We start from the raw sequence: 27,197 nt of genomic DNA on the forward strand, positions 1-27,197 counted from the left end.
GAAAGAATGCACTTATTTCACTGAAGAGAACGTTATTAAATATGGCAATTTGTGCTTGAGCATTTTGGGGGTGTGGATTCAGTCTTAAGGAGTTGGCTGGGAGATAAAGGATGTATTGTTGCTCCGATGGAGTCTGAGAGACTAGAAACAAACTGAAACATAACAAAAACATACGGCACTATCAGTCGAGGCTGCATTTACGAAGAGGCAGGCAGATTCTGGAGGGTCGTGGTAAGCATGCATTTTGCTGCACGTTTAACATTCAACAGTGTTGATCTAAATAGACAAAAATATCTCCAAAAGTTTCTCGGATCAAATGTTTGCGGTTTTATGATTGTTGCTGACATTTTTGATGGAATGTATTAAGAAAACATCGGAGATTTCTGGAGATGTTTAGTTCAGTGAGCTCGAATGATCCAGAAGGACAATTTCTCTCAGTCCACATTTGTCAGTGCGAATACATTTTTTTTAACAAAACATTTTTACTTCTACTTTGATGGATAGGAATGAAACTTTAAAGTTACAGCATTTGCTTAAGCTTGAATAAACATCAAGATTCTTTTGTTCCTGAAGTTGAACTTTCATTGCGATAGATATAAAGAACTTGGCATTCAGTTTTACTAAACATATGAAGAACCCATTGTAAGGGAAACTTGCTCGTGCAACAGAATGTATTATAATTAATTACTAACAAGCTTGCCATTTGCCTTGACCAGGGGCCAATAGCTGAGAAATATCACCCTTCACACTCGGATACATGAGTGCTTTTATACACATTACATTCCCTGGTCCGTTTACATGTTTTCTGCTGTTTTAAATCAAACTTTAGTAGCTAGCTTACAGTTCTGCCCACCAAAAGAAACATATTAATTACTTCAGTTCTGCTGTGTCGCCTTTGCCAAATACTTCAAGTAACTAATTTTCAAGCAGGCTTCCTGTTTTCCATCTGAAAGTAGCACTTAAGTTAATTGGATCTGAGATTTGAGCTGCGTGTTTTATTTACTTTGATTTAACTCAGTCTTCTCTAGCACTGTAAGCTGAGGCTTTTAGCTGTCCCCTCACACTTTTGAGTGTCCAACCTCACACACCTGCACCAGTTACACCATCAGGGATCTTTCGAATGACAAAAAAATGGAACAAATGAGGAATTCCGAAGTTGCTCAGATCACTGAAAGGGTTTGAGTCATCGAAACGTCAGGAAACTACAGCACAAAATAAACTTTGATTGTTAGAGAGTAAATAGGAGAGCTGTTAGACCTCTAATATATTCTGATTCATCGCTGTGAAGTCCCCTGTGCTTTAGCCTAATTTTGTGTTGTGAGCAACTGCAGATTCAACTGCTCGACAGACTGTTGTGCGAAGATTGCTTTACTGAACAATGTTGTTCCTTTATAGACATTTCCTCTGGGAACACTGATTGTTTTTCTCAGTTTAGGAGAACTAATTAAATTCCTTTATGATTCTTTGAAAGGACAGTTTCGTGAACAGTTTATCACCCTCCAGTTTTCTTTTTCTCTTCCCCTCCCTGTCCTCTTGGTTCCATTCGAATTCCCTCCTAAAAGCAACGGCCCACGTTGTGGTAAAGAATTCCCTGGGGAGGCTGCAGACCTTTAAACCTGATTACCGACTGTCCTCAGGAAAGGAGTGGAATATTTCCCCAGGAAAGCACCCCCCCCCCCCCCCCCCCCACACACACACACACACACACACTAAGATGCATGATTGATGTCCGATGCAGGACAAATAAGTGAAGATGTGATTAGGATAAGGTCTGCTCGTGCACTTGTGACTGGGATAACATCCGCTAGTGCATGAACAACTTAGATACATATTCACTAGTGCTTGGGTGACTTGAATATACATTCATCAGTGCATGGGTGATAAAAATACATGTCTATTGGTGCGCATGTGACTGGAATATAGGTTCAATGGAACAGCTGTGAGCTTAGATTTTTAAAAAAAATTTAGAGTACCCAATTCATTTTTTCCAATTAAGGGGCAATTTAACCTGGCTAATCCACCTACCCTGCACATCTTTGGGTTGTGGGGGTGAAATCCACGCAGACATGGGGTGAATGTGCAAACTCCACCCGGACAGTGACCCAGGGTCGGGATTCAGCCCGGGTCCTCAATGCCATAGGCAGTAGTGTTAACCACTGCACCACCGTGCCGCCCGATCTGTGAGCTCAGATAGTTGACGTTGGTTGGTCATCTCCCACGGCAGCATCACAGCCCAATGTTGCCGCTGAGAAATTCTCCGCACGTTTGCATTGACCATCAGGGTAACAACTAGGAGCCAGAAACTGGTCAATATGATTTTATCCCCAAACTCAGGGGGACAGATGTCAAGTTAGAAACACAAACACACATATCTCCTGACTCAGAGTCACCAACTCAACACAGACTGAGTAATCTTGGGTGGGAATTTCCAGCTCTGCCGACTGCTGAGATCGTCCGATCGCACCAAAAGTCACTAGACTTTCTATAGGTGTATTTGTGCGCATTTCTTAAATCTGGTTCAACAGGAGTTACAGGCTAGCTTCAAATGCATCAGGTGTGAAACTCAAAGGCAAAAGATGTGAATTCCAGAGGTGAGGTGAGAGTAACTGCCTTTGACATTCAGGTAATATTTGTTTGAGTGTGGAATCAAGGAGCCCTAGCAAAACTGAAGTCAGTGGTAATCCTTGGAAAATTTCAGACAAAGGAAGGTGGTTGTGATTGTCAAAGGCCGATTATCTCAATACCAAGGCAATTGTGCAGATGTTTCTCACAGTGGTTTCCTGGACCAAACCATTTTCACCTGTTCCATCAATCAGTGCAATGGAGAAGTCCATTGATAATTGCTCAATGTTCAGTACCATTTGCAACTCTTCAGGTACCGAAATAATCCATGCCCATGGTCAGGAAGACCTGGACAACATTCCGGCTTGTACTCAGAGGTGGCAAGTAACATTCCTGCCACACAGGTTTCAGGCAATGACCATCTCCAACACGAGGGAATCAACCCATTTTCCCTTGAAATTGAATAGCATTATCATTGCTGAACTCCCCTGCATCAACATCCTGGGCTTTACCATGCATCAGTCGCTTAATGGGACAGGCCATAAAATACTGTGGAGGCAAAAGGGTCAGAGGTTAGAATTCTGGATAACTCGCCTCCTGGTTCCCCAAAGCATGCCCACCATCTATAGGCACAAGTAAGGGCTGTTATGGAATACTCTCCACTTGCGTGGATGAGAGCTTCAATAATATTCACGAAGCAGCCCACTTGATTAACATCCCATCCGCCACCTTCTACATTCACTCCCTCCACCATTGATGCACAGTGACAGCAGTGAGTACCAACTACAAGGTGCACTGCCACGACTCACCAAGGCTCCTTCGACCGCACCTTCCAAACTGAGGATCTCTACCACCTAAAAGAACAAAGGTAACAGGCGCCTGGGGACACCATCACCTGCAAATTCCCTCCAAACCACACAGCGTTCCAACAGGAAATAATATAATTTTTCCTTCAGGATTGCGGATGAAAAACCCTTCCCATCTGCACCTACACCACATGGAATGCAGCGGTTCAGGAACACCACCTTCTCAAGGGTAATTAGAGACAGATAAGAAATGTTGGCCTTGTCAACAATGCCTGCATTTCATGAACAAACACATAAAGAAAGGGGCTGTTCAGCACAGGGCTAAATCGCTAGCTTTGAAAACAGACCAAGGCAGGCCAGCAGCACGGTTCAATTCCCGTAACAGCCTCCCCGAACAGGCGCCGGAATGTGGCAACTAGGGGCTTTTCACAGTAACTTCATTTGAAGCCTACTTGTGACAATAAGCAATTTTCATTTCATTTCATTTCATTCATTTTCAGAAAGCTCTCTCCTCCAGGGCAGCTTACATGCTGTTGTTTTCCCAAATGAGTCATTAAGAGGCAAACTCCGAGCAAGTTAGGATCGATCTGTTCAGAGGAATAAGAATCTCATCCACAACCCTCCGATGTTTTTAACACTTTTAACATAAAATCCCTTTGAAAATATGTGAGTTTGCCTTTGAAAGAAACACAAAGCTAGATGCTAAATGAAGAAATTACTATTTTTGGCATAGAAATATGTTATAATAAGTTTATGTCCATAATATGTATCTGCTAGAGGTATAAACCAAACTGCGCCACTAATAAAATCCTTTACATGAAAATGGAAAATTTGATGACATGCTTACAGGTTTTACCAATGAACTTCGGCGAATTGCTTTCTGCTGGGTAATCTTACTTACCCCTTAATTTGCTTGTGTTTGGGCATGACTGCGTCTTTAGTCCATCTTTATTTCCATTATTTATAAATTCAGTACACGATTTCTAATTCGTTTTCGGTCACTGTGTCTGTCTGAAAGTCCAGCCAAAAGTTTTTGCGTCACAGTTTTGTGGCCACATCGTCCGGGTTCTCAAAGTTTCCACTGATCCAGAGGGATTGAGATGAAGAAAGTTTGATAAAGTTCTCCAAAGAAATATTCCATAATCATTGCAATCCATATAGTTTGTGGCAATGTCCAACAGGTCAAAGCTACACACACTTCCATTGCTTTTTAATTCATTGGACATGGGGTATCATTGGTAAGATCAGCACTTGTCGCCTGCCTCGATACAACTGAGTGATTTAGAAGCCATATCTGAGGACAGTTAGGAGCCAATCACAATTGTTGTGGGACTGGATTCGCACACAGACCAGCTTGGGTAAGGATGTCAGAATTCCTTCCCTAAAGGACATTGGGTTGGATTTTATGCCCCCATCCCTCAGCAGGTTTTAAATCAGAGGGTATCTCCCCGCCTTCCTGCCCACTCCCGACATGTCACCCAATTTATACAAGGCAGTGGACAAGTTGGTGTTGGGAAAGAATGATTGGGGGGAGGTGGGGAGAGGTGACCTTCTTTGGGGCATCTCCTGTGTCCCTTGGAGACATCTCCAACCTTCCCCAGGTCACGACCCAACTGCGCCATTTTCAACCTACTGCCCCTTGTCCACTCAGAAGCAGCCAGTCCCACCTAGCTGCCAGCCAGGCCCCTCTGGTACCCCGGACATACCTTAAGTCCAGCTTCCGTAACCTCCCCTCCCTCAGGGAGTGGGCTGTAGACGCAGCAGTGGCCACTGCTCAAACCTGGTCTTGGCAAAGATACCAGAAAATCCAATTGACAAGACTTCCAGATGCAGGGGCGGGAGGGGGGGGGGGGGGTGGAATTCTGGTGCTGAAGTAATTAACACCACGCCAGTGGTTGCGGGTAAGCTAGTCTTTCTGTGGACAGACTCCCATCCGATGGTTTAGTTAGGGGTGGGTGAGGGAATAACGCGCCCTATAAAATCCAGCCCATTAGCTTGATAGCATTTCTGTGGCTCTGTGGTTTCCATTACTGATGCTAACTTTTTAAACCTTTTACTAACTTCTAGATTAATTTGCTTCACTGAATTTAAAGTCTCCAGCTGCTGCTGTGGTATTTGAGCTCATATCCAGTCTGATTTACCTCGAGAATAACATAACCACTACACTACTGTACCTTCACTTTTATTTTCCACTTCAACCTGATGGTTCTGACAGTCCACATTCCTGTAAATTATAACCCATGGATTTTTCTTCTGACTGTTGTTTTTAATCAAAAATGTTCACAGGAATAAAGTCAATGATCTTAGACAAAGTAGATCATAGATTCTACAGTGCAGAAGGAGGCCATTTGGCCCATCGAGTCTGCCCCGGCCCTTGGAAAGAGCACCCTACCCCATCCTATCCCCATAACCCCACCTAACCTTTTTTGGACACTAAGGGGCAATTTATCATGGCCAATCCACCTAACCTGCACATCTTTGGACTGTGGGAGGAAACCGGAGCACCCAGAGGAAACCCACGCACACACGGGGAGAACGTGCAGACTTCGCACAGACAGTGACCCAAGCTGGAATCGAACCTGGGACTCTGGAGCTGCGAAGCAACAGTACTAACCACTGTGCTACCATGCTGCCCACAGATCTCTTACTTTCAGAGCAGTTTGAAGGAATAGCAACTCAAAAAATGGCAGTAAATAAACAAGCATTTGAATGCAGGTGTTTTGATCAATTAAGGCACAAAATGATAGGTAGGAAAAGTTGCCCATTTATAAAACTGATCCACAGACATTTCCTTTTCAACAACCTAGACATCCAAAATGCTTCAACGTGTCCCAAAGGAAGATTTGGAAGTTTTGCCATTATAAATATAAACTTTTGATCTGTTCCAGACCCAACTTTTCAGCTCTGCTAACAGAAAGTTTTCTGTGTTGCCAAGGGCTTCGGTCATGTTTTGGGTTTGATGCTCGGGGACATGGAGCAACAGGACTGAATTTAATGTAAAGTAATTTGGCATTGAATGTTGACCGACTCCTAGTGGGCTGATTTAAGATTTAGGATGCCTGTGCAATTTTGAGGCGGTTTGAATCCTATTTTATCATATAAAATAACTGATGACTTCATATGCGCATTTGGCAAGTTGACAAATGTCAAGCTGTCTTTGTCTCTTCGTTTTGCTTGGCACATGGTAAACTTGGCAATGGAGTAGGATTACTGTACTTTTAAAATAACTGCTAAGTCTTGTTTGTTAAGGTAGATGTGGAAGATCCCGTGGCGGTGTTTGAAGAAGAGTGGAGGCGGGGTTGGGTGGGGGGGGGGGGGGGGGGGGTGAGATAGGCAGTGTCATTTTCCAGTACCAGGAGTGACTGCACTTCAAAAACAAAGTACTTCATTGGCTCGAGACATTTTAGGCAGTTCTGAGGTTGTGAATCACAAGACGCTGGGCGAGATTCTCCCGACCTCCCAGCCGTGTGTTTCCTTATGGCGGGAGGCGGCGCGACGTTCACTGGTGGTCGGGTTCTCTGTTCTCACCCCTGTTATTGGGATTTTCCAATGAAGCCATCCCATGCTGGCAGGAAACTCGCGAGGGGGGGGCGCGTGCTTCCAGCTGGACCAGAGAATGCTGCCGCCAGTGAACAGCCGGAGGATTCCGGCCACTAACTCTCCACCAATGTAACATCCATTCACTGTGGCTTGCTCTCGGTAGGTAACAGACAGGTAAAATTTCAACCGAAGGCATCAGATAACATTTCTGTGTGTTTTTTTGTGTTTCATATTGTACCATTGTGGAAGCACGCACACTATCCCAGCTAAAGTCACTCACATGCTGCAATCTTCAGGCCTTTGCCTGCATCGTAGTGCAATATTTAATGGAGGTAATGGGCTCAAGAGCCAGAGAGAGCCCCTTTTAGTGAAAGCCTCCCCAAATGAAGTGCCCTAAATGGACAGTGTTCACCTTAACTGGGGTCAAGGATCCTGGAGACAGATGTCACACCTGCTGAGAGCTGTCACCAATCACAGGCTGGCGTCTCCACTGAACCTCAGCATCACTTGGGAGCCATTGGCTGCGAACAGTGCGGCGCCCTCCTGGGCCGAGGAAAGTTGCTGCGCCCCAGGCCACGACGGATAACAGGCTGGTGGTCGCGAAAAAACAGCAAAACTACAAAATGGAGGGTCCCAGTAAAACATTTCCAAACGGGTCATGCATATCTTCAAATGGACCTCCAATACTACTGGTGGGAACGTTACTGATTTTTCATTGAACATTTTGAATTGGTTTTTAATTGTGGATCGGGGTGTTGTAGTGGTTTTGGCAGTAAGGGCGGGAGTGGGAGGTGGTCCTTTACATCCCATCCCCCCTTCCTGACCCTTCGCCATGCCGCGTCATTCAATCAGGGATGAAGGGTCTTTGAACAAGTGATCCTTCCCCCTGCCTCCGGGAGCCCACAAGTAACCCTGCACTGGGTGGAGTGGAAGTTGGAAGCGGGGAGTGGCGGTGTCCACAATGGCAAATCTGCAGCTGGTTAAATGCATCCCCAGTACAACACTCCCCACTGGGGAGGGAATTAAACTCCACACGCTGGAGAGTATTCAATGGAGGAGACTGGGATCTTGCCTGCCCACTGGAGAGACAGAGAGCTCCGCACCAATTCTTGTAGGAAAGGCTTGCAGAATCAAGAACCACTCAGACACTGAACTAAACAGCAGTGGTATGTCTCCCATCCTGATCAAAGATCCAGCAGACATCCCGCCCGTTGAGAGCTTCCGGCCTGTAGCTCTATTGAACAGTAATTCTGACAACTTTTGTACATTTAAATGTGTCACTATGTTTTCAATAATCTCATCTTTCCTTACCCAGACATGTAAACCCAATTCTAATTTGTCTGCCAATTCAGTTAACTAACTTTACCTTCCAACTTTGGGAAAATCTTAGCCATTTCCGCTGACATCTTACATTCTAACCTGTACAATACACCTCACCGTAACTCCAATTTCTTTGTCCAGTACCTCTGGACCCCACTTATACTTTCTTAAGGATTCACAGATCCCACCATTTAATTATAAATCCCAGGACTATTATTACTATTCAGAATCCGAGAACTTGTGTTCCATGTTTCAATATCTCCCAATGAATTACTAATGTTCAGCATTCAAAAACAATTTCTCCAAGATTAGAAATCCCAGAGGAATTGGGACAGGAAGAATGTTTAAGATGACTGGAGTTAAATAAACAGGTATTATTCAGAAGAATTCAAGGAAAAGTACACAAAATGTTCTGAGTTTAAGAGACAAGTGTAGTAACCAGGTTGAAAAGCCTCCACTTTATTTTCTTTTTTTAAACATGGATGAACAGAGCCACAGGGCTGCTAATTAGTTTGAACAACAAGGAAATAAAGTTCACTGAAATTAAAAGTTGGATTATTATACAATACTCCTTTACTCATCTATCATTTTAACAAATGCGCACAGATTTAAGATTAAGATGGATTAGAAAGTAGATCTTAGGCTTCAATGGTCTAATGAACACAACAAGTCCCTTCTCAGCAAACAAGATGACTCTGGACTCTAATTTACATAGATGATTTGCAGTTGGGGACCAAGGGCAATGTGTCCAAGTTTGCAGACGACACTAAGATAAGTGGTAAAGCAAAAAGTGCAGAGGATACTGGAAGTCTGCAGAGGGTTTTGGATTGGCTAAGTGAATGGGCAAGGGTCTGGCAGATGGAATACAATGTTGACAAATGTGAGGTTACCCATTTTGGTAAGAATAACGGTAAAAGGGATTATTATTTAAATGATAAAATATTAAAACATGCTGCTGTGCAGAGAGACCTGGGTGTGCTAGTGCATGAGTCGCAGAAAGTTGGTTTTCAGGTGCAACAGGTGATTAAGAAGGCAAATGGAATTTTGTCCTTCATTGCTAGAGGGATGGAGTTTAAGACTAGGGAGGTTATGCTTCAATTGTATAAGGTGTTAGTGAGGCCACACCTGGAGTATTGTGTTCAGTTTTGGTCTCCTTACTTGAGAAAGGACGTACTGGCACTGGAGGGTGTGCAGAGGAGATTCACTAGGTTAATCCCAGAGCTGAAGGGGTTGGATTACGAGGAGAGGTTGAGTAGACTGGGACTGTACTCGTAGGAATTTAGAAGGATGAGGGGGGATCTTATAGAAACATATAAGATTATGAAGGGAATAGATAGGATAGGTGCAGGCAGGTTGTTTCCACTGGTGGGTGAAAGCAGAACTAGGGGCATAGCCTCAAAATAAGGGGAAGTAGATTTAGGACTGAGTTTAGGAGGAACTTCTTCACCCAAAGGGTTGTGAATCTATGGAATTCCTTGCCCAATGAAGCAGTAGAGGCTCCTTCATTAAATGTTTTTAAGATAAAGATAGATAGTTTTTTGAAGAATAAAGGGATTAAGGGTTATGGTGTTCGGGCCGGAAAGTGGAGCTGAGTCCACAAAAGATCAGCCATGATCTCATTGAATGGTGGAGCAGGCTCAAGGGGCCAGATGGCCTACTCCTGCTCCTAGTTCTTATGTTCTTATGGACAAATGCACAAACTCAGCATTGAACCCAAGCTCGTGTCTGTGGATTTCTCCTCAAAATCCCGCCGGATGATGGTCATGAGAGTTTCCAAACTGCACTCCCAAAAACACACTTTAAAATCTTCTCTCACAATAATGTTTCCCCTTAGCAGTTTGCATTTCGAAATTCAGTCCAGGTTTCACAAATAACTCTTTTAACCCAAGCTTTCGCTCCTCTTTCAACAAGGAATTCAGACCAGGATTTTACAACAAACCCTTTAGGAGATCATTGCCTTGACTGCTGTGCAAACGGCTCACAATTGCTTTAATACTCAATTAATACTGCATTAAAATGGCAACGGACGTTTGATTCACTTTTGAAGGCTGTTGTCCTACTTTAAACCTGATTACTACACTTGTCTCTTAAACTCAGAACACTTTGTTTAATTTTCCTTTAATTCTTCTGAGCAATACCTTGGTCACTATTTACTTAACTCCAATCGTCTTAACCATTCTTCCTGTTCCAATGCCTTGGTTATCCAGACTGTCACTTGCACTTTCAGAATCCTGCCTTTTTGCAGCTCACATCCTGCCTCGTCTTTCTTCTGGCGGAGTTCACGCCCAGAGGTCCTGTCTCCAACTGAAATCAAATTAGCAAAACTAGAACTTAAATCTTCTGTACCTTATATGGCCCCAGTTGCTAGAAACACCCACATGCTAATTGCTTGTATTTATTCTTCATGCCGTAGCCCTCTCTAAGCACAATAAAATCACAATTGCAACCTAACCAACCCACACACATGAAAAAATCTATGTCTAGTGTGGATCTAAATATAGTTTTTACTCTGCAAAGCACAGAAATATTAAATTAAATCCACTTATAACTGTACTTCATTTCTAATTTTTAACAATACAAATATAAATTCCTTAAAACTACCTTTGTTTCCCTAACAATATATGTAACTGTTCAAAAACATGCGTCAATAGATGACGTGCAATGCATTATATTTTGGTTTTAAATGTTGGACAGTGCATAGGTATATAAATACCAAATTGATTTTTTTATTCAAAGTGCTTCACTGCAATATTTATTAACCAATATATAATTATAGTAAAGGAGGCATTACATTATTTTACAGTGACATTCTGTAATATTTATCATAGTAATCTTTAAAAATAGCTTTCGCACATTAATTATTAAATGACATTTGTTTAACTCAATATATTTAAATGACAGTTCCGTGTCAGATGCTCATAAAAGCCAGCACCAGGAACATTACTAATTTCCTCCAAGACCAAAGGTAAGACAAATAGCATTCTGCTGACCCAGTCAGGCAGGACACGCTGTGCTCATAGACATAAACTTTGTGCGACTACACCCCCCCCCCCCCCCTCCCCCCCCACCCCTGCTTCACAACCCGTCACCTAGAGATGAACAGGCTGCCACTGAAATGGACATTTTGGCTTCCTCGATTACTTAATGGCACCGCCCAGTGTATTACTAAGCTGTAGAGTGTTGCCAGTAATTTAGGTTGTTATTTCAGATCTTCAGCATCTGCAGTGTCTGGTAGATGCTCCTTCTCCATCTTTGTTGACCCCGTCCCACCACAACTAGTCTGCAGAAGATGCCAGCAATACGCTGCCAGAGGGAATGATATAAAGTACACCATGTTTACACGAATCCCATTTTTATTCTGTGCGTCGAATGGCTTCGGCAACTCCGAAAGATCCTAAGCGATGCACCAGCTGCTCTTATTTCTTCTACGGCAGAGAATGGAATCCTTCAGCGTAAACTGAGGCCTTTGCTGCCCAGCCAGGAGGAATTAATCAGTCTAGGTTTGTGAAAGAGTGAGATCATTTGGAAAGCAACATTAAAAAAAATCCGTCATCGTGCCACAATTGCTGAACTGTACCCAATGATTTGGAATTGGAAAAGGTTACTGCTGCAATTTCTGCTCGATAAGTTTCAGGCACGTCAGATGTTTGTGCTGTACTCCTCCACTTCTTCAGTGTTCCTGACCTTTTTTTCTTTGCATATTTAGCTTCTCAACTATTCAAAAGTAAAGCTTGGTCATTGTTGTGTACTATATTATTGGACGAGCGCACCATGTGTGAGGGTCCCCAAACCACCATTTTAACATCCATGCTCGCCCCAATGAAAACCAACTCCTCTGTTAAAATCCCAGAGAGAGGGATTTGCAATTGATAACATCCCAGACTAATTTGTAATCTTAAAAAAGAATTCCATCCTGCACACGACAGATAAGGCAACAAGACATCTGAGCAATATACTCAACTGTGAATCTGGACTTTGTTGGGGCAGTGTGGTGGGTGCTCTGCTCTGCACGGGACTGTGGTACACCTGACCTTGGAGCGATTCTTTACTGGGTGCCTGGAATAGAACCCCAGTACAGTTGGATGTTTCCAGCTGAAAAGTCATTTCAAGAAAAGAAAATCAGACTTATATTGAACAGAATCCGCTATAGATGGGTCACGTCCCCCGCCCATAGTGAGGCTGGCAATAGAAATGCACATGAAGAGATTGTGTTGTTTAATTCTGGCATTAAAAGCAATGGCCTAATACAGACTTGGAAATAACAAAAAGCAGAGTGCACTAGCTACATTGTCCAAGAATTGATGTCATAAAAGTTTCATAAGTTTGTCTGGCACATCTTTGCACTCCTGGAGAATGTCTTGGAGTGTTTGAAGGATTTACAACTCAACAACCTGACGGGCTATATTTAGGTTAAGGAACAAAGAACAAAGGAAATTACAGCACAGGAACAGGCCCTTTGGCCCTCCAAGCCTGGACCAACCATGCTGCCCGTCAGAATTCCCTTCAGGGGAACATATCCCTCTTTTCCCATCCTCTTCATGTATTTGTCAAGACGCCCCTTAAAAGTCACTATCTGCTTCCACTACCTCCCCCGGCAACGGGTTCCACCGCCCTCTGTGTAAAAAAAACTTGCCTCGTACATCTCCTTTAAACTTTGCCCCTTGCACCTTAAAGCTATGCCCCCAAGTAATTGACCCCTCTACCCTGGGAAAAAGCTTTTGACTAACTACTCTATCCATGCCCCTCATAATCTTGTCGACTTCTATCAGGCCAACTTCCGTCATTCCAGTGAGAAAAAAACAAATTTCTCCAACTTCTCCTCATAACTAATGTTCCGCATACCAGGCAACATCCTGGTAAACCTTTTCTGTGCCCTTTCTAAAGGCTCCACATCCTTCCGGTAATGTGGCGACCAGAATTGAACATTATGGGCGGGATTCTCTCAGCCCAGGGCCGGACCGGAGAATCCCCGTGACCGGCGTGAATCATGCCACGCCGCCCCGATGGCGGCACGCGATTCTCCGCAGAGCCGAGAATCGGTGCCATTGGCGCGGCGTGGTTGGCGTGGCGCCAGTCGGGGGCCGCTCCACGCGGCCAGCCCACCGATACTTGGCCCGGCCATCGTAAAAAATGGCGAGTCTCGCCGCCGCCGTTCACACCTGTTCTCAGCCGGCGGGAACTCGGCGTGGAAGGGTTGGGGGGGGGGCGGCCTGTGGGAGGGAGGGTCTGACCCCAGGGGGGCCTCCGATGTGGCCTGGCCCGCAATCGAGGCCCACCGATCAGTGGGCCGGCCTCTCTGGCTGGGGCCTCATTTCTTCCGCGCTGGCCCCTGTAGTCCTGCGCCATGTTGCGTCGGGGCTGGCGCATTGAAGGAAGGCACTGCGCATGCGTGTTGGCGGCGGTGTCACCGCGCACGCGCAGATCCCGCAGTGCAACAGTTTGCACCGAGATCAGCAGCTGGAGAGGCGTGAACCGCTCCAGTGCCGTGCTGGCCCCTTTTGCGGGCCAGAATTAGTCATCGGGTCGGCCCATTCACGCCGTCGTAAAACGCGACGGCATTTACGACGGCGTGGACACTCTGCTGCGGGATTAGAGAATCCCGCCCTATATTCCAAGCGTGGCCTAACTAAGGTTCCATACACCTGCAATACGACTTGCCAATTTCTAAACTCAATGCCCCGACTGATGAAGGCAAGCATGCTGCCTTCTTGACTACCTTCTCCACCTGCAGAGCCGCTTTCAGTGACCTGTGTACCTGTACACCCAGATCCCTCTGCTTATCAATAGTCTTAAGGGTTCTACCATTTGTAGTACACTTCCCATCTGTATTAAACCTTTCAAAATGAATTACTTTACATTTGTCTGGATTAAACTCTATCTGCCGCCTGGTTGATAGATACGGTAATGAGTTAGTGATAGGTATCGTGATGTAGCAGTGACATCATGGGCTAGAGCAGATAAAACAGTCCTGTGCTCAAGAAAGATGCACCTGCCCAGTAGCTGATCCTGTAACAGTGTTGTTCCACCGCCCTGGTCAAGGGTGCTGTCAACTCCAGATCCACTGGAGTGAATTAACCAATAATGTTTCTAAATATTCCCAATGTCTTTGGCCCTTAGCTGCCCAACGGTTATGGTCACCTTGGGCCCCATCCACTCAAAAGTCCACCAAAATGGGCGAAGGGTCCGGAAACCCTGCAGGAACCATCTTGAGGGGTCTATGCTGCCGCGCAACATAGAAGCAACGTAGAAGGCAAGGCGGTCCCGCGGGAAGCACAGTGTATATATGATGCTGAAAGATGGGGCACTTCCAGCAGCACTGAAAGTCTAATGATTGCAGCAGAAGAAGAATTCAAGAGAACATTTATGAAATGCAAACAATTCAAGAAATTGGAAGGAATGAAGGAAGCAAAATGACAGAGTTCCTCGATGAAGTAAAGCATCCTGATCAAGAGTTTTGGTCAGACACTGTGGCAGTTAAAGGTTTTAACAATGATTTCAAAATTGATACCTTCAAGCTGATCATCTGGACTGGCCCCAAGCAGTAACCCTCTAGCCATCAGATATCAATTTGTAAGGTTGAGGAGTCCGCAACGATAGTCTGTGCCTCTAGTTTGGTCTGATATTGTCTCTTGGCATCCCTTTGCGGAGGTTGTACCTGGATTTCTTGTGTAGGTCAGGGTCGCTTGACTTGAACGCCTCAGACATGGCATTCAGTAGGGAGTCAATCTCCCGATTAAGCCATGGTTTCCGGTTGGGGAACATACGTACTACATTCTTCGGCAGGCAAAGTGCTGTTAGTTCCACATCTGACCACTTCAAAGTCACTCAACCGTGAAAGGAGATGAATGGAAATCATTTAATTCTGTTTAAAATTAGTTTCTGAAATGTTGTCAGGACGTCATGGGCGGGATTCTCTGATTCTGAGGCTATGTCCCTACTTCGACCTGGGAATGGTGGGGTTTTATACCAGACAAAATGGCGTAAAACGGCCACTAATCCTCCGTTTTACTGGGGCCAGCATGCCGGCAGCGTAGAGCACCTGGCTCTAGCTGCCAATAAGGCCAGGAGAATTGCTGGGTCCATGGCCGCGCATGCGCACGGCGGCGACCTGCAGCGTCGCTGCCGTGCTACATGGTGGAGGCTGCTCACGGACCCGGCCCGCGAAACAGTGCACCCCCACTTTGTCCGGCTCGCGGGCCCCGGACCAACCCCCACAGTGCCCCCAGCCCCTGATAAAGTCCCCCCTGCCCGCGGGTCGGCCCTCCCCTGGATTGAGTTCGCAGCCGCCTCGCCGAGTTCCCGACGGATGAGACCACACGCGACCAACGGCGTTGGGACCTCGGCCGGCCGGGGGCGGAGCATCGGGGAACGGGCCTCAGGCAATGTTGGTATGTCGCGCGGTGTACTCTCTGAGTACGCTGCTTTGGAGGGGGCGGAGCATCGCGGAAGCGGCGCCGCCCCCGATTCGGTCGGGAACTTTGATTCTCCGGCCGATCGACGAACGTGATTTTGGCGTCGGCGACCTGAGAATCACGCTCCAAATCTTCTTCATTTCCTACGATGTCTTTTGGAATTTTGTCATTCTTTTTGTCGTCCAGATTTGTTTGAATCTCAGATAATGTATACCTTTTTCGTCCTCTATGTTGATGGCACTTTAGCTTCTCAGGACTTTCCCCAGTGTTCTGAGAGGGAGCCAAAGATTCCTGAATGAACTCTCTTTATGTGCCACTATCAACACCCTTCTCAGCTTTAATCACTTCTATTTACATTCCTTTTGTCTTTTTGTCCACGATGTTTTGTTATGCTCTTGCACACACAATATCTTTGCCAATCTCCACCTATTGCTAGCCCCCTACCCAGCCCCACCGCTCCACACCCTCACACAGCAGTATAAATCTGACCCTATTTCCAGTTCTCTAGCTTTGACAAAGAGTCATCCAGCTTCGAAACATTCGCTCCCTTTTCCCTCCACAGATGTTGTCAGACTTGTTGAGATTGTCCAATATTTTCTGTTTTCATTCCGGAGTGAATGCTAGTCTATCCTCTTCCTGCCCAAGGGCGTGCAAGTGTTGATATCCTTCACCGTTCTCTCTTGGATCAGTCTTTCAGTGGAAAGTTTACATGCCCTTTACACAGTTCTTGTCGAGATCACGCCCTACATACCAGCAGGACTGGGAAACTGCTGCCCCACTCTACCAATTATGAAGTTCTCCAGGAAACAAATGAGCACCCCCACTTAGCCCCAATGTCCTCCCAGGGAGCTGAGAATACCGTGACCCCTTTATAACAGGGACTTGATGGTAGTTGGGGAGGGGGGAGGGGTGTTGAAGACAGAGTTGGACAGAATCTGTGAAGGATGTTACAGAAGTTTCAGAAAGTAATGTCAGCAGTTTAACATTCTTATTAAAGAAGTTGACATTATACTTGGAGGGAGGGCTAACATAATGGGTTAATAATATTGAGTAGGTGATGGGTATCATTGTGTAATAGTGGCATCAACAGTCATCTGTTAGTGACCATGGGGAGCAAAGCTTATCTTGGATATTGTGTTCATAAAATAGTTTCAAAACAACCAGCCTGAGTCAGACTAGTTACTTCTGATAAAAGCGAAAGCTTTCCTGTGTAGGTTAGACCAAATGACCAACCCACAAGGCATTACGCACAATCCTTCTGCAGCCATCAAACCTCGGGTAGGACTTGAACCCAAGGCCTTCAGACTGAAATGTAAGAGTACGACTGACTCAGTTACAAGACCATTTTTTCCGATGTCTATCCTTTGTATACAGGTTTATTTTATCAGGCATGGTACAGCTCTATTTTTCAATTGTATCTCTGCTTTTGTCCAATCATCTTATTGGGTACAAAATAAAAATGCAGGCAAATGTGATTGTTTGTTTTTGCAGGAACACATTCAACTGGATCATGACCCATTTCGGATACATACTTTCCATCTGTCTTATTCTGAGCACAGTTGTCCATTGTCAGCGTCGTCAACCGAAACCCAAGGCCCCGAAGCCCTCCAAGCCACCCAAGCTACCCAAACCCCCCAAACCACCCAAACCCCCAAAGCCTGGGAAAGCCATGGTCAGCGACCCTACAGAGCCAAGTCATGTTACAACGCTCCCCCCACCTCTCCCACCAGGCCCAATGTCAGTGTTCCCGGATTGCCCAAGAGAGTGTAAATGCCCTCCTGACTACCCCAACGCCCTCTACTGTGACAGCCGCAATCTAAGAATTGTCCCGATCATTCCACCGAGGATCCACTATCTCTATCTCCAGAACAACTTCATAGAAGGCCTTCCTGAACGGGCTTTCAGGAATGCCACTGAAATCAAATGGATCAATTTGGACAACAACAGGATTTCCAACCAAAAAGTCGATAAGGAGGTTTTTACCATTCTAAACAAACTTCTCTTCTTGTACATGGATAGAAACAAGTTGAATGGAGTTCCCCCAAATCTTCCATCCAGCCTAGAGCAACTCCGACTGTCTCGGAATCAGATTTCCAAAATCCCATCGGGCAGCTTCAGCAAGATGGAGAACCTCACTTTGCTCGACCTGCACCATAACAAGCTATCTGACAGCGTCTTCAACAAAAATACATTCAAAGGCCTCAAAAGCCTAATGCAGCTCAATTTGGCTCACAATTCCTTGAAGAAAATGCCTCCAATTGTCCCTCAGCATATCTTCCAACTCTTCTTGGATAAGAATCAAATCAAGGAAATTCCTAATAACTATTTCAAGGGTTTACACCATTTGGCCTTTTTAAGGCTGAATTTCAACCAGCTGACAGACCAAGGGATCCCCAACGGTCTTTTTAATGTATCAACTCTCCTGGACCTCCACCTGTCCAACAACAAACTCAATTCTATACCGATGTTTAATACAAAGTTGGAACACCTGTACCTCAGCCACAACCACATTGAAAGTAAGTTTTCACATTTTATCTTTTGTACAGCAAAGTAATCCAGTCTGAATTAGGAAGAATTTAATTTCATCTATCTGCGACATTGTGGACCCCCAGGTATGGGGGTGACCGGACCCGCTCTCCCCCCAGGGACCCTTGTAATAGGTATACTCCCACCAGGGACCCCTGTCATTTGGGTGACCATTCACCTGGTTTTACACTGGACGCTCCATTTTGTCCCAGTCCCCAGACTCCACACATTGGCTGAGAGGGTTTTCCGGCAGCGGAGGCAGATCCATTGACTGGCCGGCTCCCCAGCGGTGCAAATGGTCATTGCCTTCAGCCGGACGGGAAGATCCCAGGCAATACCTCTCGGACTGTGATGGATCCCGAAACGTGATGATGCCATTCCCAAGTGTGATGACATCGTCCTGTCGACGATGATGATAATTTTAATGACCAGGAAGCCAGCCTGCGGTTTATTTAACAGAACATAATGTCTGCTCACGGCAGTAACTGTTTACAATTCACAGCCCCCGCCCGTTGGGACAGTCGGCATGCCGGTCCTGCTCGGCCCGGCTTTTCTGCTCGATCTTATGAGCCCCAGGTGGGTGGGCCTCCGCCCGCTACCAGGGAAGCTCCTACTCCGCGAGCCCCATGGGAGATCGATGATGGTTTTCCCGTGGGCCTGGTGAGGGTTATTCCAGTGCTCACGATGATAACGCCACCCGCCACTCACCCCTGTGTGTAACATCAACCCCGCCCGTCACAATGACATCCGGTTATTGTGACCACTGGCAGCGGTTGCCCTCTGACTCACTGAATTAGGAGTGAAGGTAATTTAAGTGCAAGTGGTCAGAGGATTGGAGCAGGGCAAGCAGACGTAATTAATTCTGCATTTTAAGAATTCTCCCCTTATTTTTGCATCATAATTTCACAAAGTTTAAAGCAATTTTGGAACTAGTGAAGCACATTGGATTTTAGGATTGGATAGGAAACAGGCCATTCGGCCCAACCAGTCAATGCCAGTGTTTTTGCCTCACTTGAGCCTCTTTCTATTTTCCCTTATCTAAATCTGTCATCATAGCCCACTATTCCCTCTTACTCATAGAGTCATACAATCATACAGCATAGAAAAGGCCAATCAGCCCATCGGGTCTGCGCCAGTCAAAAACAGCTACCTATCTATTCTAATCCCATTTTCCAGCAATTGGCCCATAGCCTTGTGTGCCTTCGGATCGCAAGTGCACATCTAAATTCTTAAATGTTATGAGGGTCTCTGCTCCCACCCCCCTTTCAGGCAGCGAGTTCCAGACTCCCAGCATCCTCTGGGCGAAATTGTTTTTCCTCACATCCCCTCTAAACCTCCTGCCCCTTACCTTAAATCTAAGCCCCCTGGTCATTGATCCTTCCACCAAGGGGAAAACTTTCTTCCAGTCTCCTTTATCTATGCCCCTCATAATTTTATACATCTCAATCCTGTCCCCCCTCAGTGGCGTCTGCTCCATGGAAAACAACCCCAGTCTATCCAATCTCTCTTCATAGCTAAAACTCTCCAGCCCAGGCAGCATCCTGGTAAATCTCCTCTGCATCCCTCCCACAATGTGGATTCCAGATCAGCACACAATACTCTGGCTGTGGCCTAACCAACGTTTTACACAGTTCCAGCATAACCTCCCTGCTCTTAAACTCGATGCCTCGGCTAATAAAGGCAAGAATACCATAAGCCTTCTTAACCACTGTGTCCACCACCTCTGCTACTTTAAGGGACGGGCGTATATGCACACCAAGGTCCCTCTGATCTTCGTGCTTCCCAGGGTCCTGCCGTTTATCCTGTATTCCCTTGCCTTGTTTGTCCTGCCCAAGTGCATCACCTCACATTTATCCAGATTCAATTTAATTTGCCATTGATTAGCCCATCTGACCAGCCTGTCTATATTCGCCTGGAATCGAAGGCTATCCTCCTCACTATTTACTACAACACCAATTTTCATATCATCCGCAATCTTACTGATCAACCCTCCTACATTCATATCCAAATCATTGAAATAAACTACAAACAGCAAGGGCCCCAACACTGATCCCTGTGGGACCCCACTGGACACAGGCTCACTGTCAGAAAAACACTCCTAGACCATCACCCTCTGCTTCCTGCCACTCAGCCAATTCTGGATCCAAATTGCCAAATTTCCTTGGATCCCATGGGCTCTTACCTTCGCTATCAGTCTCCCATGCGGGACTTTATCAAAAGCCTTGCTGAAGCCCAAGTAGATCACGTCAAATACATTTCCCGCATCCACTCACCTGGTCACCTCTTTGAAAAATTCAATCAGGTTGGTCAGACATGACCTCCCTTAACAAAACCATGCTGACTGTTCCTGATTAATCCCCGCCTCTCCAAATGCAGATTAATTCTGTCTCTCAGAATTGCTTCCAAAGGTTTCCCCACTCCTAAGGTTAGACTGACAGGTCTGTAGTTTCTTCTCACATATGTTTGTCCGGCTTCCCTGAGGTGCATCCGTATTAGTCACTTCAACCACTCCCTGTGTTGGTGAGTTCCAAATTCTCACCACCACTTTGGGAAGGTAAATCTTATTGGATATTGGTCGACGTTGGTTGTGGTCTTCCCCACAAGATGAATTCTCATAATTTTAAATACCTCTGTGAGATGAGCACCCTCCCCCCTTCCCCCCCCCCCCCCCCTCCCCCTCCGCCCTCAGCCTTCTTTTTTAAAGAGACCCAATGTGCCAACCCTTTCCTGATTTGTAGAGCTGGTTGTCACATGGATGTTTCTCTGCGGTGCATGACTAGAAGTTGGGTGGTGGAAAACTGACGTGTCATTCTGCCACCAATGGAAGGATGGTGTAATTACAGTGTGACTGGTTTACATAGACACGTGCCACCATAAAAGTGGACACAGGAGTTTATGGAAAAGTTTAATGCAGGAAACACATGTGAGCATATGGGCAGGGATTCCCCGAGCCCGCGCCGGGTCGGAGAATCGGCGGGGGCGCGGGAAATTCTCGCCACGCCACTCCGACACCTGAGAATCGGCACCAATCGCGCCCACACAGTTGCCGCGGCGCCAGTCAAGACCGCTTAAAAAGGCTCCCGTGGCGATTCTCCGCGGCCAACTGGCCAAACTCCGTACGACATGGTTTACATCTGGTACCACCCAGCGGGAGCTGGGATCTGCGGCCGCGGTGGCGGTCCTGGTGGGGGGGAGCAGGGGAATCTGACTCCACGGGGGGGCCTCAGCGGTGGCCAGGCCCGTGTTCGGGGACCACCGATCGGCGGGCCATCGCAATCTGGAGAGACCTACCTTACTCCGCGTGAGCCCGCTGTGTGACTCCGCCATGTCGACGGCGCCGAGGTGGGCCACCGCACGTATGCGCGGACCGGCTTGCAGCCACCATGTAATGCTCGGCCGCACAGTCTGGACAGCAGGGCCCTGCCGCCAGCCAGAGCTGCAGGACGCACACCGGGGCTCTGCTAACCCCGTGGAAAACGGAGAATCACCCCGGACATTCGAGGAAAAAGTCCGGATTGATTCTCGCCCGTTTTCCAGCGGGCGTGGGGACTTATTCCCCAAAAGCGAGAATCCCGGCCATAAAGAAATAAATCATGTGTGTATATCAATACTAAAGTCACTTTTTTCTTTCCTCATAGAGATCAATGGAACTGAAATCTGCCCATGGACCCTCGATAATATTGCTTTACATGCCCATGACTTTGAAATGATACCACGCCTTCGATATCTACGATTGGACGGGAACGCGCTGGCGCCCCCAATACCAATGGACATAAGAATGTGTTTTAGACTTCTGCAGGCGATAGTGGTATGAAACCTGGATCCCTGCAGGTTCTCTTTCTTCTCTTTAACCAGAGCAAATTTTTAAAATAGAGCCATTGGTCCAGCTTTCTTTCTGTCAGATTTTATTGCTATGATTGTGTAAAATGGTCAGGAACAAAGTACTGCAGAAACACTTTCTTCCCTGTCACAATAGCATTGTTTCCACTGGGACACAAAAGGTCTGAATTGGATCCAAGTGGGGTGTCATCACACTTGTGTTAAACCAGCGACAGCGCACGCAACCTTCTGCCCCACAGGAGAAGCATTGAAAAGAAAGACAAGACCAGCCAATCTGTTCAGTCTGTTGCGTATAGACATGGCTCAGCCTCCACGCACACCAACCAGTCCTGACATCCAAGGGAAAGCATGTTTTAATAAAGCGCTAGTTAATTATTGAGAAAAAAACAATATTGTAACTGTTATGAATCTTGAACTGACAGAACATAGATAGAAATTCTTTGAGATCTCCTTTCTGATTCTCATGTACTCCAATCATGGAGTTGTATTGGGTCTGAGTAATATTTTAAGTGCGCTTGTGGTGTTAAGACCATGCGCAAACGATGACCTATTGCCTCCTGCTGTGGTGCAGACCACAAGACTCCATAAGCACCATGTTTTACTAATCTGGTTTCTGTTAGAAGTTAAGTTGCCACTTTATCTGTGAAGTAGCTGTGTAATCACTGCTGGGAATGTTACAATCTTCATGGAATCATAAAATCATAGAATTTACAGTGCAGAAGGAAGTCATTTGGCCCATCGAGTCTCAACCGGAGCACCCTACTTAAACCCATACCTCCACCCTATCCCCGTAACTCACCAAACCCACCTAGCCATTTTGGACATTAAGGGCAATTTCAGCATGTCCAATCCACCTAACCTGCACACCTTTTGGACTGTGGGAGGAAACCAGAGCACCCGGAGGAAACCCACGCAGGCACGGGGAGAACGTGCAGACTCCGCACAGACAATGACCCAAGCCGGGAATCGAACCTGGCGCTGTGAAGCAACAGTGCTACCCACTGTGCCACCGTGCCACCTAATCTATTCCTCTTTTCTCTTTCTAAGTTGTTGCCTATGTGGCCCCACGTCTCAATTTAGAAATTAAGGGTTGAATGGGCTTCCATATAAATTGAACCATACCAGAGCTGTGCTGTGGTTACCAACAGAATTCTATCTCGCTTGCAAGTCTGTCACCAATTACGCCGAATATTAATGCAACTTAATAAAGGTTTTAGAAGCAAAAAATGCATCATTCGGAGCTACTTGTGGTTTATCTGGTCCTAGGAAAGGTTTTTGTCATTATTAATTGTTTACACTGTGTAGCTTTACCCGGCACACAAACTTTATCTTTCGTGCACAGTCAGTTAGCGGTCATCAGCCTACAGGCTGTTGAATTTGTGCTGACTTTAAAATGATTAAACAGTCATTTTTGTCCCTTTTCACCAGCTGGCTCCATTGATGCAAAACTAATAGACAAGATAATAGCAGACATAATTATCACTTCCAAAATTCATTAGTGCGAGATCCAGAATGGAAGGACGGAATTAGCGTTTGTAGTGTAATTCAAACATGTTAAATTGGATCTATTTTGCATTCTGCTTGATTGCTCCAATTTATTCAAAGTCTGCCTACCCTCACACTGCTGCTTCTGTCAGCCTCCTGAGCCAAATCCAAGAAGGCATAAGCACCACAGTGAGATCCCTAACCCTAACACAATCTTCACAAACTACACTGCAGCCTCCACGATGCGAGGCTCATAGTCTCCAGGGTCAATCACCGGGCCATTGGCGAGGGTATTTCACTCTTACTTTGAGCTGTGGGAATTTTTTTCACAAACTCAAAAGTTTGCAGATGCAGAAAGAGTAATTTGGGTCTAAATGTGAATAAAACAGAAGAACTAAAATAGGGAGCGTTTCCTTATTTGCATATACCTTTTCAATTATTCCTCTCCAGTAATGGACAGCCCTGTATTCATTATAAGTTGGCTAAAAGAAACAGGGTTCCAGAATAATGCTTCAGGAAATATTAGGACATGAGAAGAATGTATTTGTTTCAGCTTGCAAATATTATTATCTTCTTGAAACTAGTAAATGCATGTTTTTCATCAACAGCAATACATGTCTTCAACAAAACTGGTTTGATATAGTTTGACCTAGATTTTGCATCCACAACCAAAGTTTCTGAGTTTTGCTTTCATCTATACCACAACTCTAGTCTGGTTCAATTTATTAAAATTTCATTCCTGGGATATCATTGTTCATAGCAAGGCCGTTATTTATTTCCCATCATATAGTTGCTCATGTGAAGGTTGTGTTAATCCTGTGCGCCTGGTGCCTTGTCCTTCTAAATTGTATAGATTACGGGTAGGATTTCTGGTAGTGAAGGCAACCTCCCATTGCCAGCAGCGGGATTTACCATTCTCACCGCTATCAACGGGGTTTCCTGTTGTTCGCATCCTCCGCCACCTGGGAACCTGCAGCGGAAGGTTGCCATTGGCCAGACTGGAAAATGTCACTGGCGGAAATGGCCTGGAAACCCCACCCTATGGATTTGAATGGTGCATCTAAGGAATCGTTGGCAGGTTTCTGCAGTGCGCCTTTCGTGGTTTGCCAAGGTGGGAGTGAGTGTTTAAGGTGGTGAGCGGGATGTCGATTAAATAAACCGCTTTGTCCGTCACAATCTTGATTGTGCCTTGTGGATGGTGTAGTGGCTTCAGGGACTCGAGCATTGAGCCATTCATTGCAAACCACACTCTGACCTTCTCTGGTAGCCATGAACTTCATGCAGCTGGTCAAGTTTAATTTCTGGTCAATGATAAAGCGTAGAAAGTTGATGGTGAGTGGTTTAATGATGTTAACATCATGCAAGTCCCACGGACATCCATTCATCCTGAATTAATGTATTACAAAGGTCTTTAAAGCTGCAATATTTTATAGCCAGATAAGGTTTTATTTTAATGATGCCCACATATGTCTGCCTCGCCGATACATAGAGTAACAAATACATAGAATATTAAACCTAAATAATTAAAAGTGTCAAAGCTAAAAAGTGCCTGGCAAGTCTTCAGTTGACAAATATCCATTCTCAGAGCTTTGCTTTATACAATGATAGATTACTGCTATTATCATCTTTGTTTTGAAGTTTGTTTATTTTTAAATTTATTTGTCAAATATTAATTGTATAATAACTTTCAAAAAATGTCACACCTCTTGCATGCATATTTTATTAAGCAATATTTGTAGCAATAATTATTAGCCAACATATTTTACTATAACAAATTGCAGCTTTAAGCCTCTTCCCCATAGACATTGAATGCAAATTGTTTGTATTTGCTTTGTTTTATCCATTTATTTGCAGAGATCTGTAATTTACTGCAGTGCAGTTTAAAGCATTTCTTGCACAAAATCGAATAATGTTGACATTGCTTACTCCACGTTTAATAAAAATTAAATAAATTACGGTTCTTCAGCAAAAAAACGGACATTGAGAGATTTTTTGATCCTTTAAAGCAGCTTTTTTTTTTGTGTGGTCCATCTGGAATATGATCAACAGGAGATGAATTGTGGAACCATTCAAACATGTGGGATAGAACCAATGGAAAGAAAAATGGGAAAAGATATCTCAGCCACTGTAATTCCTAGCAACAAAGAGACTTTACTGCAGAACTTGTGTTTTAAAAGCTGATCGGAAATCCTGAGACAACACCAGAGAATGTTGCAAATATTTATCATAGAACATACAGTGCAGAAGGAGGCCATTCGGCCCATCCAGACTGCACCGACCCACTTAAGCCCTCACTTCCACTCTATCCCCGTAACCCAATAACCCCCCCCTAACATTTTTTGGTCACTAAGGGTAATTTATCATGGCCAATCCACCTAACCTGTACGTCTTTGGACTGTGGGAGGAAACCAGAGCACCCGGAGGAAACCCACGCAGACACGGGGAGAACGTACAGACTCCACACAGACAGTGACCCAGCAGGGAATCGAACCTGGGACCCTGGCGCTGTGAAGCCACAGTGCTAATCACTTGTGCTACCGTGCTGCCCACGTCAATATTTTTAAATGGCTTTATTGGTGTCAATTCCTTTATGCAAATTAACAGCACAGCGCCAAGTCATTGGATCAAGAATCCTTAATGAAACATTCAATACAAAATCTACCAGAGGAGAATGGGTAAATCATACAGAGTCCAACAGGAGCAGAGGGCATTCTGCAGAATTCTGACTGACTTTTAAAGGATTTAACATGTTTCTACAAGATCGATTCTGACTATTATAAGATATTTTTCATAAAGCTACTAATTTCTGCCACTAATACTGTAAGGGCCCTTCCTGTTGATTCCCTTATTCCCCATTTCTTTTCCTTTGTTGTCATCATTTTGATCCATGGATATTTAATGGCCATGCACCTTCAAGTCGAGCAGAGGAAGTGAGGAACTCCAGAGTTGCAAAATGTTACACTGCGCGATGGATGTTTAACCTTTGAGCAGCAGGACTCAGACTACTTGGCACCTGAGAGATTGGAGGGATTCGGGTTGACTGGCTGACTGGTGGCCAGTGAATCGGCCAAAGGCCGTATTCTGCCTGGCGACAGGCAGTGATTGGGTCCATTCGAATGGGATGGTTTTCAGAGGATCAGGAAGTGAGAGTCGGATCCTGGTCACTGTGAATGTCTGTCTGTCTGTCTGCCTCTCTCTCCCTCTCCAAAAATGCTGCCTATCTGCTGTTTCCTGAACCTGCAGAGACGTTTTTGAGACCTGGATGAATCTAGAATGAAAATCATTACAGACTGCAAACAAAAAGCCTTTAATTGAAGGCCTGGATTGAAGAAAGGTGTACTGGAAGATGTCCATCTGAAACAAAGACTCTTATCCATTTACTTTCACCATTATTTTACACCCTACTTTCCCCTCTGAATTTGTCTGTCTTGTGTGTGTGTGCGTGTGTAGAGGGTGGGGTATGTTAGAGAGGGTGGGGTTAGAAATTAGATAATAGTTAACCAGCTGTATTTGCTGCATATTTAATTGTAGTTAATGTCATCAATAAAATTGTGTTTACATTTACAAACCTGGTGACTGTAATTATTGGGCAGCCAGACTAATGACTTTGGGTATTTCCTAAGAATTATTTGTTAATTTCAATTACGTTGCGACTCCGGGTCAAGTGGGGCTGGAATTGACCCCGCGTACTGGCCCAGGGTGTTGT

The 27,197-nt window shown here is 45.3% G+C and overlaps 1 protein-coding gene across 1 annotated transcript; it reads left to right on the forward strand.

Moving 5' to 3' along the window:
- Positions 1-39: 39 nt before the first annotated feature.
- On the forward strand, positions 40-25,465 carry prelp (proline/arginine-rich end leucine-rich repeat protein). The gene is made up of 3 exons (XM_072479959.1): positions 40-231; positions 17,132-18,156; positions 21,805-25,465. Exons 2-3 carry the CDS (start codon positions 17,151-17,153, stop codon positions 21,978-21,980), a joined length of 1,182 nt encoding a protein of 393 aa, XP_072336060.1. The 5' UTR covers positions 40-231; positions 17,132-17,150; the 3' UTR covers positions 21,981-25,465.
- The last annotated feature ends 1,732 nt before the right edge of the window (positions 25,466-27,197 follow it).

The sequence above is a fragment of the Scyliorhinus torazame genome, chromosome 17, assembly GCF_047496885.1.
Source record: "Scyliorhinus torazame isolate Kashiwa2021f chromosome 17, sScyTor2.1, whole genome shotgun sequence".
In the NCBI taxonomy this organism is placed as follows: domain Eukaryota; kingdom Metazoa; phylum Chordata; class Chondrichthyes; order Carcharhiniformes; family Scyliorhinidae; genus Scyliorhinus; species Scyliorhinus torazame.

Bases quoted from the DNA above. Each gene is read 5' to 3' on its own strand.
- prelp (XM_072479959.1), top strand. From the start codon at position 17,151: ATGACCCATTTCGGATACATACTTTCCATCTGTCTTATTCTGAGCACA. The intron at 18,157-21,804 runs GTAAGTTTTCAC...CTTTCCTCATAG, and splicing joins CAGCCACAACCACATTGAAA to AGATCAATGGAACTGAAATC.